Source organism: Pan paniscus, chromosome 1, assembly GCF_029289425.2.
Source record: "Pan paniscus chromosome 1, NHGRI_mPanPan1-v2.0_pri, whole genome shotgun sequence".
Classification (NCBI taxonomy): Eukaryota; Metazoa; Chordata; class Mammalia; order Primates; family Hominidae; genus Pan; species Pan paniscus.
The window spans coordinates 22,468,284-22,481,507 of record NC_073249.2 but is presented as its reverse complement, the minus strand read 5'-3'; the positions used below and the strand labels follow the sequence as shown (position 1 = coordinate 22,481,507).

Genomic DNA, 13,224 nt, shown 5'->3' with positions numbered 1-13,224 from the left:
GTTTAAAATAATCATATGTAATAATAAGTCAATAGATTATGGTTAATTATAGTTTATTCATATCTCATAGAATAAAGACATAGAATTAAGGAGAGACCTTATAACAGCTATTTCCCTCCAAAATTTTTTTCTTATTTCAAGATTCACAAAAAATGTTCTAGGTGGCCAAGGCCCCAGAAAGTCTGCAAGGCAAGTGAGACATAATTAATCCACAATAAAATTAGAGAAACAAATCCTAAATTATAACCTTATTGAAAAAACAGCAAGTAGTTAAAAATTTAGTCAATTCACGGGCTGATGATTTGACCCTAATATAACTGGGCACACAACATATTGGTTTTCCCTTCTAGAGGTTATGTAATGTAATCAACATATATTCAGATTCATTTGATAAATCCAAATATCTAATGGTTTTAAGTCTCTACAAGTTTCAAAATAATCAAGCAATCAGTTGAACTAGTAATCTTTCATAAACACAATTATTAATGAGATATCACTTGAATGCAGTTCTACCGGCAATAGTACAGGTATCTGAAATGCTTATTCATTATTAAGCTGTAATCCAAAAATATTATATATGCTATATTAGAGTTATTCATGTTTATTTTACAACCAACCCTCCAACATACCAGAAAGACAGGACCACAGGAAGCAGCAGGCCGCCCCTACTGCTTCCCATGCCTACCACAAACCACAGAATTCCCTCATCTAGAACTTTCCGAGTCTAAGAATTCGGAATGTAAAGTGTTGATCAGTCTCCACGGAGATGACTGGTGAACATTACGAACTTGTATCCATCACTGACTTTCCTTTTGAATGTTACTATTTTACATAGTATATGAAAATCCCAACACTGTCAGCTACCCTGTCGCTTTTCAAATAGGGAGTATGTATGTGTGTTTATGACTAGTGTTGGGATGTGGCTGGTTTAGAAAAATTCCATCTCTGGGCATGTCAGAATCTTGTAGCACAGAGGTAGTGGCTGACTCATTTCAAGTTGAGAAACACAGAGCTAGGATTAGTATAGGAAGATATTTACAGTTTGTTAATAATACATATATAAATAATGTTACTGATACTTTTTAAATCTTGGAATTATCTTAGAATAGAAAGGCTTTATTATTAACATTATTTCCTCAGATCTAGATATATAGTTTGGGAGATTCCTCTGAACTACACATTAAAAAAAAAAACAAGATTTCTCTAGAACTGATTTACATAAATTATAGTCAATAAGATGTATAATTTGTTCCAAATCATTTTTGAATTTTGTACAACATGAATGATCAAGTTTTCTTTCTACATAATTAAAATCTCTAAGAAACAATCTACATATTTGCTTACAACAGATTCTTAGGAGCTCATGTACTTTGACTACTTAGAAGGCATACTTTAGGATCACTTTTCCCCTTGATCAAACTAAAAAAGATATCTTATCATTTTAGTAGTTTGGTTATAGTGATTTATATGAACATTCCTAAAGCTTTGCGGCCAAAGCCAAAAAAAAAAAAAACAAAAACATAAAAGCAGCACAGCAACAGCAGGAGCAGCAGCACAAAGCATGCAATAGATGTAATAATATACCACAAAAACATTAACAGGTTCCGCAATCACAGGCAAAAGGATGAGAGAGGGGTAAAAGGCCTCAGGATGGGTACATAAAGTGCAAAAGTCTCTTACACGTCTGCCTTTGCTAGCTGGAGTACAGGATGGAGAGCGCTTCAACAGAGAAAGGAGAATAGGACATGTTACAAATATTTACACACATAAGACTCTCAAGGACTACTATTGTATTAACAGACAAAGTATATAAACATACATATAAAGCCACAGTTTTGGATAGGTTGAATGTACATGTATTTTTAGGAAAAACTGGAGGATAGGATGGTAAAGAAACAGTTGTTTGGACTACGTCTAAGGTTGACAAACTTTTCAATGGCCCATGTACAGTGACCCACAAAATAAGGCTTCATCAAGTGATAGACAATTTCTTTTCTGGAAAGGTTGGCAGTAGCAGACTGGAACAAATGAGAACAAAAAGGATCTAGATATTTCTGATTTAGTGCTGGCAAACATTCAATAAAATAATTAACTAGCCTGGCGTTAGACATTTACCTAGTAAATTTTTACTCTTTTCAAAAATGATTCTTTTAAATGACAAGGGCTAAGTTAGGATTTCAGAATTAATGATAATAAATTAAAATTAAAAGTTATTTGAACAATACTCCATCCTGACTCAACTTCAGCCGTAGTCAAAAGAGGGACTTTCACCTTTCTAACATTAAAGAATTAAGTAATTAGGAAAAAAGGAACAATTATCTCAAAAAGTTTTTTTTTTGTTTTGTTTTGTTTTGTTTTTTTTGAGACGGGAGTCTCGCTCTGTCGCCCAGGCTGGAGTGCAGTGGCGCAATCTTGGCTCACTGCAAGCTCCACCTCCCGGGTTCATGCCATTCTCCTACCTCAGCCTCCTGAGTAGCTGGGATTACAGGCGCCCACCACCACGCCCGGCTAATTTTTTGTATTTTTAATAGAGACGGGGTTTCACCATGTTAGCCAGGATGGTCTCGATCTCCTGACCTCGTGATCCGCCCACCTTGGCCTCCCAATCAAAATATTTTTGTGATGCTCCAGCAGTAGAGCTTCACTAATATGAACCATATCTACTTTGGCAATTTCTAACATTCAGTGCAACCTAACATTTGTTGTGAGCTCACAATACGTTGGATACTAAGCCGACTTTGCAAGGGATTGAAAGATAAATAAGACATGGAAGTTCACAGACTGGTAGAGAAGACATCATGCCGGCAACAATGTGACAAATGCTATCACTGAGATATGTACAAGGTTTGTATGGGAACCTAGAGGAGGGATAGAGAAGATTTTCTTGGGGACCTAGAGGAGGGAACTTATAGACTAGGTCTACAGGAGTTATAGAAGATTTAAGAAAAAAGGAAAAGTTCAAGAATGAGAAACACTACCAAAAATTCAGTATTAGTGTTACAATAACTCTGGCAGGTAAGTAAATAGGAACTACTTTTTTTTTTTTTTTTTTTTTTTGAGACAGAGTCTTGCTCTGTCACCCAGGTGGATGCAGTGGTGCGATCTCGGCTCACTGCAACCTCTACCTCCCAGGTTCAAGTGATTCTCCTCCCTCAGACTCCCGAGTAGCTGTGATTACAAGTGTGCGCCACCATGCCCGGCTAATTTTTGTATTTTTAGTAGAGATGGGGTTTCACCATGTTGGCCAGGCTGGTCTCGAACTCCTGACCTAAGTGATCCGCCTGCCTCGGCCTCCCAAAGTGCTGGGATTACAGGTGTGAACCACCGCGCCTGGCCAGAAATATTCTTTCTTTCCATAGGAAACTGGAATGGAAGATAACTTGAACACTGTGTCCTGCAGAGTTAATAGTAAACCAGGATTAGAAGGCCCGGAGAGTTCTAAAGAAGTTTTTCCATTATGGAGGCTAAAGTCTCAGGTTCAAACCTAGTTACTTTTCCTCAGTTATTAATGGGAAGAATCTCTCTCATTTCTTCTTGCCCCCAAAACCAAACAACCAAACAATAAACAAATCAACTCCAACTCTTCCTCTAGCTATCATCTATCTCCCTTCTTCCTTAATAATCATAATAACATTTATTATGTGCAGAGTATACGCAGATCGTTTTCCAAAGTGCTTTACATATATGAATTATTTTAATTCTCACAGAAACCCTATAAGGTAGGAATTATGATCCTCATTTTAAAGATGTAGAAGATGGATCAACTTGCCTAAGGTTATAAAACAATTAAGTGGTAGAGCCAGGATTCAAAACTTCCTCAGCCAGATTTCTGAAAAATGGTATACAAATGCCGTCTGTATTTTCTAAACTCCCAATTAACTTCTAATACAGTGCAATTCAGATTCTGCTTTGATCTGATACTCAGGTCAGTATTTCTGGTTTGTCCTATCTGACCAACCACCTCTGCCATACCATCACACTGACCATTCCCCTCCTTAAAATTCTCTGCTCTTCTAGTTTTTCTGACAGGTACTTTCCTAAGTAACCACATACTTCTCAACGATTGCTTTCTTAGCTTTTGTGGAGTCCTATTCCTTCACCCTTTCTTCAATGGAGATTCCAGGTTTCTGTCCTTGGCTCACTGCTACAATCTGCCCCTTGGGGAATCTCATCCACTTTCAACTCTGATTATTTCCAAATCTCTGTTGCCAGTTCACTCCTCTTCCTTAAACTCCTGACGCATATATTAAATATCTGACTGTCTGCTGGACATCTCCAACTGGATGTCCCTTAGGAATCTCAAACTTAACTTGTCCAAAATAAAGCTGTCACCTTTCTCTTCTGTTAAATCTTTTAATAATTATTACATATGGGACTGATTAAACCTAAGCTCTGTAATATGAAGTATAAAGTTGAGAAACACAGACCCTTATTCTGGCCTTTGCCCATGTCTTCATACTCATTTCTCAATCCCTTCCTCACCCTTTTTGTTTGCCAAGCAAGGGACAATTCTAACTAAATTGAAATCTCCCTCTGTCCACAATCCCGTAACTTCCTGCTTCCTCCCCCGGCAAGTTCGCTCTGCCTGTCTAGAATATACTCCTCTTATGTAGTTGTTTTATGATTTTGCTGAACATACTCATCTGTGAAGACCCAGCTCAGGCATTATTTCCCTTAATAAGCTTTTCTGGATCCTCCTGGTTCAATCAGAAATCTCTCTTCTTTGTATTCCCATGATATACGATCTTTATCTTTTATTACTATATTTCCCACATGGTGTTATAGTTATCTGGTTATATATTTGTCTTTCCAATTAGACTGTCAGGGCAGGAAATATTGTATTATGCTTAAGGGCAGGAAATATTACGCTTAAGGGCAGGAAGTATTGTATTATGCTTAGCATAAGCCTTCAAACTTAAATATTCTCAATAAATATTGAATGAATCCTTCTGAATGTCCATAGTACTTAGCCTAGGTATTTCTCATGGCATTTATTGCTTTCCACATTGCATAGTGTGTAACTATATAATTATTTTTCTAATTATAAAATAAGCACTTTGAGGTCCATTTCCACGTCTGCTTTGTCTTTGTATCCATTATGCCCAGTATATTACCACCCATGTAAAAAGTGCTAAAATGTTTAACATTAAAAAAAAAAAAACTTTTTTGGCTATCTCTACTTCTAGACTAGAGTCTGGAGTATGCTAAAACCATGGAAAAGAGCATGAATATCTCAAAATAAATATATTATCACTATACTAAAAACAAGTTAAAATGTCTCCCGAAACTATCTTTGAAAATGAAGGACAATACATTTTCTAAGCCAATACCATTTAAAGCTAATAATGATACTATCACCACAGCAATGATTTCTTACCAAAGTGTTTACTTAGAAATTGTCTAATTTTTATGTTTTCAATATTGTTACGTTTTCAACTATTTTTATGTTTTCAACAGAAAAGGTGAGTTAGAGGAAAACACACCCACACACTTTCTCTCTCATATATACCTACACACACTGTGGTTTTTTATAAACTCTGAAATTGAATTCATGGCAAACACTATAAACCAGCACCTTGTCTTAATGTGCAACCAAATACCACTTTAAAACATGTATTTCATATATAGGTCCATGACATGCCAACAAAACTTTAAGACTGAATATGAAGGTATGCACACAAGCAGAAACCAAAAGAAATAATCTCAGGAGTACATAATTTGGCTAATAGTTTTTAAGGTTCAATTAATCCTAGAGGTCTTATTTAATAAAATACCAAAGAAGAAATGGACTATGTAATCATGGTTCTTTCTCTTTAGATTGTCTAAATATATTATTATATTATATATGCGATAAAATACGTAATATATACAATTATATTCAACATAATACATTGCCTAAGTTGAGGAAAAAATGCGTGTAACTTTCTGAAATATGCAATCTTCAGGTAGGGTTGTGGTGAATATGTGGATAGAAATTGTAAAAACAAGAATTGAATGAGCAAATTTCAGGAATGCCAAAGAACCTAGGTCTGATTTTGGTCATAGGACTAAAAATCTTTAAAATGTATGTTTTAAAATTCTATTTCCTACAAATTCTCACATACAATTGACCATCCCCCCAAGTATCGCTGAAACTATGCTGCCAAGCCTCAGGTTTCTGTAAAAGCCTCAGATTTCTGTAACTGATTGTAACAGAATGTAAAAGATGCTGGGAGATAAAACCATGTGAAATCAAGAGATAAATTAAAGAAGTTAGAAGCCATGACTGAAATTAAATATTTTGAAGCATCTTAGTAAGATGTTATACAAGGTTAAAATCAAGTCCAGAACTCAGCCTGCCAATATTGTCAGACTACTTGCTTTTCTTATATGCCAGAATATAAGAATGGAAAACAATATTAGGGGGACCAGACTGTTGGGCTATAGATACTATCTCTGTTTCTCTGTGTCTGACCTTTATATTCCCGAGCTTAATCCTTGATTTACTCTTTCATCAGTATATCAGAGTAAGAAAACTCTGAAAAACCAAGTTGAGTACATTCTCATTTTCCAGGCAAATGGGCAATTTCTATTTTTGTGAACTGGGACTAAATGAACAAAGTGTAGAATTGTAATTTAATCAAATTCAAAACTTACTTAGCACATATTTAATATATGACAATATGTTTCTCAAATATAAAGAGCAAGCAGTTAATTTATATGATTGTAATTAGTATTATCTATAATATTCTCAAGCCAAGCTTTTTCAGGTTCGGCTGAAAAGAAAATGAACTGAAGAGAGTATAGGAAGTTGCTACAAGCTTGGTGTGATGATCCCTGGATCTGTTACTATTGGGATGAAGGGAATAGATGGGGGAAAGAAATGGGAAAATCTAAGCAGCTGAGCTCCATTTGCTCCTCACCCTGTTTATTACCTAGAGAAAGAGGCTGGGGCTAACATGGACTAGACAGTCCAGGACTGGGCATGCACGGTTGAAGGAAAAGATGAGGGTAGAAGTGGGAATAATTTCTACAGCAGAAGGGATCTTGGTATCTCTGTTCTACTGCTTTCTTAATAGGTTGAACGGAAATGCCTTTCTCAAGAGACCACTTATCAAAGTAGTTTCAATTTCTTTTAAAATTAACTCAAACCCGGTCAGGCATGGTGGCTCACGCCTGTAATCCCAGCACTTTGGGAGGCCGAGGTGGGCAGATCACGAAGTCAGGAGATCAAGACCATCCTGGCTAACACGGTGAAACCCCGTCTCTACTAAAAATACAAAAAATTAGCCGGGCATGGTGGTGGGCACCTGTGGTCCCAGCTACTCGGGAGGCTGAGGCGGGAGAATGGCGTGAACCCGGGAGGCGGAGCTTGCAGTGAGCTGAGATCGCGCCACTGCACTCCAGCCTGTGTGAGAGAGCGAGACTCCATCTCAAAATAAATAAATAAATAAATAAATTAACTCAAACCCTTCTTTATCTGTCCTAAAGAATATTTTACATAACAATGTATCACCACACTGTCCTAATCCCCAAAGATTGAGAACTTTAAAAAAGTCACTCTTAAAAATGGGAGAGTAACCTATCCACTCTTAATAACAGAAGAGTGCTGTAATGGTTAAAACAACTGGATTAAATACTTTCTAAGGTTTTCTCCTTCAAAACTCTATGATTCTACATGTAGAAAAGCCCAAATGCCTACATTCCCCCAAGTTAGAGAAGCAGAGAGTGTTGAGAATATGCTCTGCTCTGCCTGGTTGCCTCCTTTCATTTTCCCAGAGGGAAGGGAATGACTGGTATTACATATATTTCTTCTCTTCAAAGCTACTATTACACATACAAGTACTGGCCAAACAATGTGACTTAAAAAGGAAAGCATGTTGCTCCGAACATCTTCCCATTGTGCCAAAAATTCCAGCATTCATTTGAATTTTGAGTTAACAGGCAAAACATGTGGAGGAAAAAATAGGGGTGGGAACATTTTAACTTAAAACCGTACTGTTTTAAATAAAGTAACTACACTTAGAGGCCTGTGTGGAAGGGTAAAAGTAGGAGTAAAGAAGGTAACTTTGGAGGAGGAGAGGCACTGGTGGTAAAGCTCCGACAAATCAGAGGGCAGCATGAGAACACTGGGTTCCCAGAGACAGAGGGAGAAGAATGATAATATGTTGATACCAAAGGACTTGATTCCTGCAATTCTAGTCAATACTAGTCTTATTCCCTTCTATACGTACAAGTTCCAGCTGCAATTCAAACTTTAGGTCTTCAACATAATCTCCTCTATAGCAACGAGACAGAAAACAAAAAAGAATGTCCAGAAGGATGTGTACTACTCATTAGAGCCTTACCGCAAAGGGCAGGCATATAAGCATCAAGCACAATATAACTAGATTTGGCACAGAGAACAACAGAGACCTGATGTGCTCCTTAAGAATCCAAGTGCAGCTGGGCGTGGTGGCTCACGCCTGTAATCCCAGCACTTTGAGAGGTTGAGACGGGCGGATCATGAGGTCAGGAGTTCAAGAGCAGCCTGGCCAACATGGTAAAAGCCCGTCTCTACTAAAAATACAAAAATTAGCTAGGCACGGGGGGCATGCACCTGTAGTCCCAGCTACTTGGGAGGGAGGCAGGAGAATCGCTTGAACCTGGGACGCAGAGGTTGCAGTAAGCTGAGATCGTGTCACCGCACTCCAGCCTGGTGACAGAGTGAAACTCTGTCTCAAAAAAAAAAAGGCATGCACCTGTAGTCCCAGCTACTTGGGAGGGAGGCAGGAGAATCGCTTGAACCTGGGACGCAGAGGTTGCAGTAAGCTGAGATCGTGTCACCGCACTCCAGCCTGGTGACAGAGTGAAACTCTGTCTCAAAAAAAAAAACAAAAAAAAAACAAAAAAAGAATCCAAGTTCCTAGCAGAAAAAGAGCTACAGAAGAACTTGAGCGTTATGCGAAATATCTTGGATGCTGAACTCAAGTATGTCAAAGATTGAATACTGCTGTTTAAAACATCATTCTGCTATGACTTTGAGGATCAAATGAATGAATGATAACTCTGGGAAGGGAGATCATAGGTACAAACTCTAAAGAGAAACACAAAGTTTGTGCCATAAAATATTGGTGGTAGATAGATGATTGAGTGATGAAGAGCTAAGAAAGTATTTAAGTGAAACTGAACTGATGGACGAGAAAAGAAGCTAAAGAGAATACAGAAAGGGAGGGAACCAGCTTATTAAAAGTAATAAGGGCATTATTACTGACGGCATTACATACACTGTTTCCTTAAATCTTCAAACAACATTATGAGATTAGTTATATTATTATTACTATTTGCCTGATGAGCAAATTTAGGGTGTAGAAAGGTTAATTTCTTCCAAACCATACCCTAGAAAGTTGTACAGGCGGGATTTGTGCCTGCTTATGCACTTAACCAATAAATTGGGAGAATGGAGCTTAGAAAGCACATGAGTGGGAAATCATGCCTTTTAGGAGCTGGAATATAAATAAAAGATTTGGCAGCTCTTGTGAACTCAGCTCCTTTTTACTTCATACTAGGAGTTCCCTTGCAGTGCAATAAAATTTACTTTTATATTTATACTGAGCTCATGTTGCATTAATAGAGGGTAGAAGATGAGAAAGGATATTCCTGGAGGAAAAGTAACACTGGGAAATGGCTGCGGGGTGCTCAGGCATTACAGGTGGGTGGCAGCAGTGGCAGAGTGCCTGTGAGAGCAGAAACAAGCTGAGGACCTGGCTGGGGTGTGCATTCCTGAAAGGTCTGCTGAGAAGACCTCATGTATTTGCCAAAATACATACTGCTCCTAGGTTTTACAATCAAATATATGTACATTTTTTTTTTTTGTGACAGGAAAAGGGATGGAGAGAAGTTTGTTAGAAATAAAAAGGTTTTCTAGTGGAAAGAACAACCAAAATAATTTACTCAAACTTCCTTCCCTTTCTTTTTTAAGGTGAATAATATCTGTATGGAAATATCATATTGAATATTTTAACATCCTGAGCAGCAGATTATAACATGCAATACCACTGTACACGAGGAGAGTTCTCTTTTTATCACACTATAGAGTTAGCCAGAGTAATTATTTGTTTCGAGAATAGCAAAACACTTTGTTTAGAATGAAAATGTGCAAACTTCAGTATAAATATTCCAAGCATATTCAAAATCACTTTTTTGTTCAATAATTTTTAAACATCTAGATCAAGAAGTTCCTTTAGCAGAACATCATGCTAACTACTCTTCTGACTATAAGTATCCTAACAAAACAGAAAGAATAAAACATTAAAAAATCTCCCGATTTAAAAAACAATTCTATGCACAATATTTGCATTTGAATCCATTTTATTTCCCCATTTCTGTAAAGACTATTCAACAGGATAATAAATGCTTTAGGACAAGAATTACTGTGCATTTAATGTGGAATAGAGAGAATGTTATGCCAGGTAGTAAAGAGAATGAATGATACACATTTAACAGGAACTTCTAAATTATTAAATTGATAGAATTCAGGAGAGAAAGTGATAATGCAGTCAATTTATAGTGCATATAGTGAATATGTTAACTAAAATCACTTTGCACATTAGAAGAGAAATTCTGTCAGCATTAGAAATCAATCAATTAAACATTGATTTATTTTAAAATCAGTACTCTATTATTGTCATACAATAAAACCTACTGGAGAAATTAATTAAAAGTAATTTTTTTTATTATACCACCAGAGGTTTATTTTTAACCAACATAGAAATTAAACAGTGAAGTGCTGAAAAGGGAAAAGTAAAATAGAAATCACCAGGAAAAATAAAAATAAGCAATTATTTATATATATATAAAAAATAATTAAATAAGCATTCTAGTTTTAGAATTCTTACAAAGACTGAAAATACTGGGATTCTACAACAGTCAAAGCATTTTTGAAAGTAAATTTTTACTTCATTATGTTTAATACTGATAAATCCTTCGTTATATTTAAGATAAGAAAGAAGCATATTTTGGCTCACATAAATTTTCAAATGTGGTATTTCTAAAACTGACTGCATTACTAGGCAAATTCTTCAAATCAATTCACTGATCTTTTTTACTGAAGGATGCATTGGTTTGAAAATCAAAGACTTACGTCATCCAAAAAATCAATCAGTGAAGATGAGGAAGAAGAAAAGGAATCCTATTTAACGAATACAGCAATAAAAAAATAGAAAATATGGATGAAGCAATTTAATAATAATAATAAATCAAAAACTTTGTAAAACAATTGAAAGGCAAATGACATTAATTCAAATAAATAAATGAGAAAAGCAGTCACTATCATTGTTCTTGAGAAACTTAAGAGATTCATTAATTACTTTTTAAAGAGTGATTATTTTTCCTTTTCCTAAAGGAACGAAACACAATTCACATACTGTGCCCAAAATGTAATAAAATGAAGCTCATGACAAATAATTAATAATCAAATTAAATGTAAGTACTTTTGAAGTAACAACTAAAAGTAAGCAATGGAATTCCTGAGGCTTCTAATTCTTCACACTGGAATGTAAGTTCTAGTAGGAAGGACTTTGTCTATTTTGGTCACTACTATATCTCCAGCACTTACAACAGTGCCTTGCACAAAGCTACATGATTATTATTTGTTCAATAAAGATATAATCACACTTAAATTTACTGAGACAAAAATATACTTGATAACAGTAAGTTGATTTTTTTAAAGCAAAGAATTTAAATACCAAGGAATGATCAAGAGTTACATAATCACAATTTCATTACTGTGTGATATGCCTAACAGAGTCTATGTAACACCTTTTAACAAAAAGCACTTCTTACTGTATAGTTTTTAAAAGATGAATTGATTTGAAATAAGAACCAGCAATACCTTATTGTCAGCTTTGACATTTTCTCACTTTTTATTGTGGCACTATGCTTTGGAGAATAAAAAAATTGTCAAATTATTTCAAAAGTTGGGATTTGTTCTGCTCTTAACGTTTCTTAAGGGAGATGAAATTGCTTTTAAATCTTATAATGACTCTCATGATTAAATCTTTCTTAGATGTTTTGTTAAACAGAGGTGGGATTATAGTCTCCATAAGAATGCAGAACATATTCCTCTGCTAATATGTTTTTGTTTATTTAAGATTCTAGGTCCTCTGATGTGGGAAGCAATAAAATGGTTTTATTATAAGTGAACTTTAAATTACAAAGTGAATTTTAAATTGACCCCAGAGGATATGTGACATGTTTAATACTTACTTCAAATTGATCCAGAGCATCGGTAGGCGTATTCAAAAATGCCAAGAAAGAATGCTGTGAGTCTTGGTGCTCTATACCTAGAAGACAGCAGCAACTTTTTTTAAGGCTACAACAATTAAAATTGATTTTAATGGATAACCTTCCCTGTCTGAATCTACTAAAAGCAGTTCACAAACTACTGTATTTCAAAGTTGATCACTATAATTAACTCTACATTTAAACAAAACTAAAATACACTAGTGTTTCCTAGAATATCACTTAATAGTTCAATTACCTCAGTTTCCATGAAATGCTTATTTATGTTACTGAGTTTCTTTCTTTTTGTGCATAGTAAATAATAAAAAACCACATTAAATCTTTTGGTAGGCTTGAGAGAATTTAAAAATAGGAGTCTGTTTATATCTGATTTTTCTAAGCTAATTCAACACCAAACAGGCTTATGTTTTGAAATACTCTTATCAAAGCACAGAGTATGCACTAATAAGAATAATCCTTTATAAGAAATTAATGCAGTGATGAAACAAATACACTTAATTACAAAAAAACTGCCAATCTGATTTCAGGTATTTTTTTATTGACAGGATGAAGACTCCAAACCCCAGTTTTTCTCAGATGAATTTTTAAAAATTCATACATATCTCTTGACTATGGCATTAACTTTAAATGCACAATTTCCCAAGTAATTCTTACAACATACAAATAAAAATACTAGGTAGAAAAAAACCAGAAAACAGCCAATCCCACATTTTTTACTTCCATATCCTTAGGAATTGACATCAGCTGATTTGTGTTTTTCATATTACTATCTAATAATATAACACAGTTATCAGGTAAGGCAGTATGTTCAGAAATTCATTCAAATATTGAGAGTGTGCCAGACACTGTCCTAAAGACTTGGGGAAATAATAGTAAATGAAGCATTAAAAACATCCTTGCCCTCATACTGTAAATATCACATTATATTACTGAAGTAGTAGTATACATTATGTTATACAATAA

The 13,224-nt window shown here is 35.3% G+C and overlaps 1 protein-coding gene across 22 annotated transcripts in view; it reads right to left on the bottom strand.

The window, feature by feature from the left end:
• Positions 1-13,224, bottom strand: part of CDC42BPA (CDC42 binding protein kinase alpha) — a 331,921-nt gene that overhangs the window by 68,714 nt on the left and 249,983 nt on the right. For 8 of the 22 annotated variants that reach the window (XM_034948008.3, XM_008967809.5, XM_034948056.3 and 5 more), the window contains one exon: positions 12,226-12,302. In XM_034948008.3, coding sequence (XP_034803899.2) covers positions 12,226-12,302 — 77 coding nt within the window. Of the gene's footprint in view, positions 1-1,680; positions 1,720-11,101; positions 11,150-12,225; positions 12,303-13,224 lie in introns of all 22 variants that reach the window. The other 14 variants (XM_034947986.3, XM_034948052.3, XM_034948013.3 and 11 more) reach the window with 4 other exon arrangements.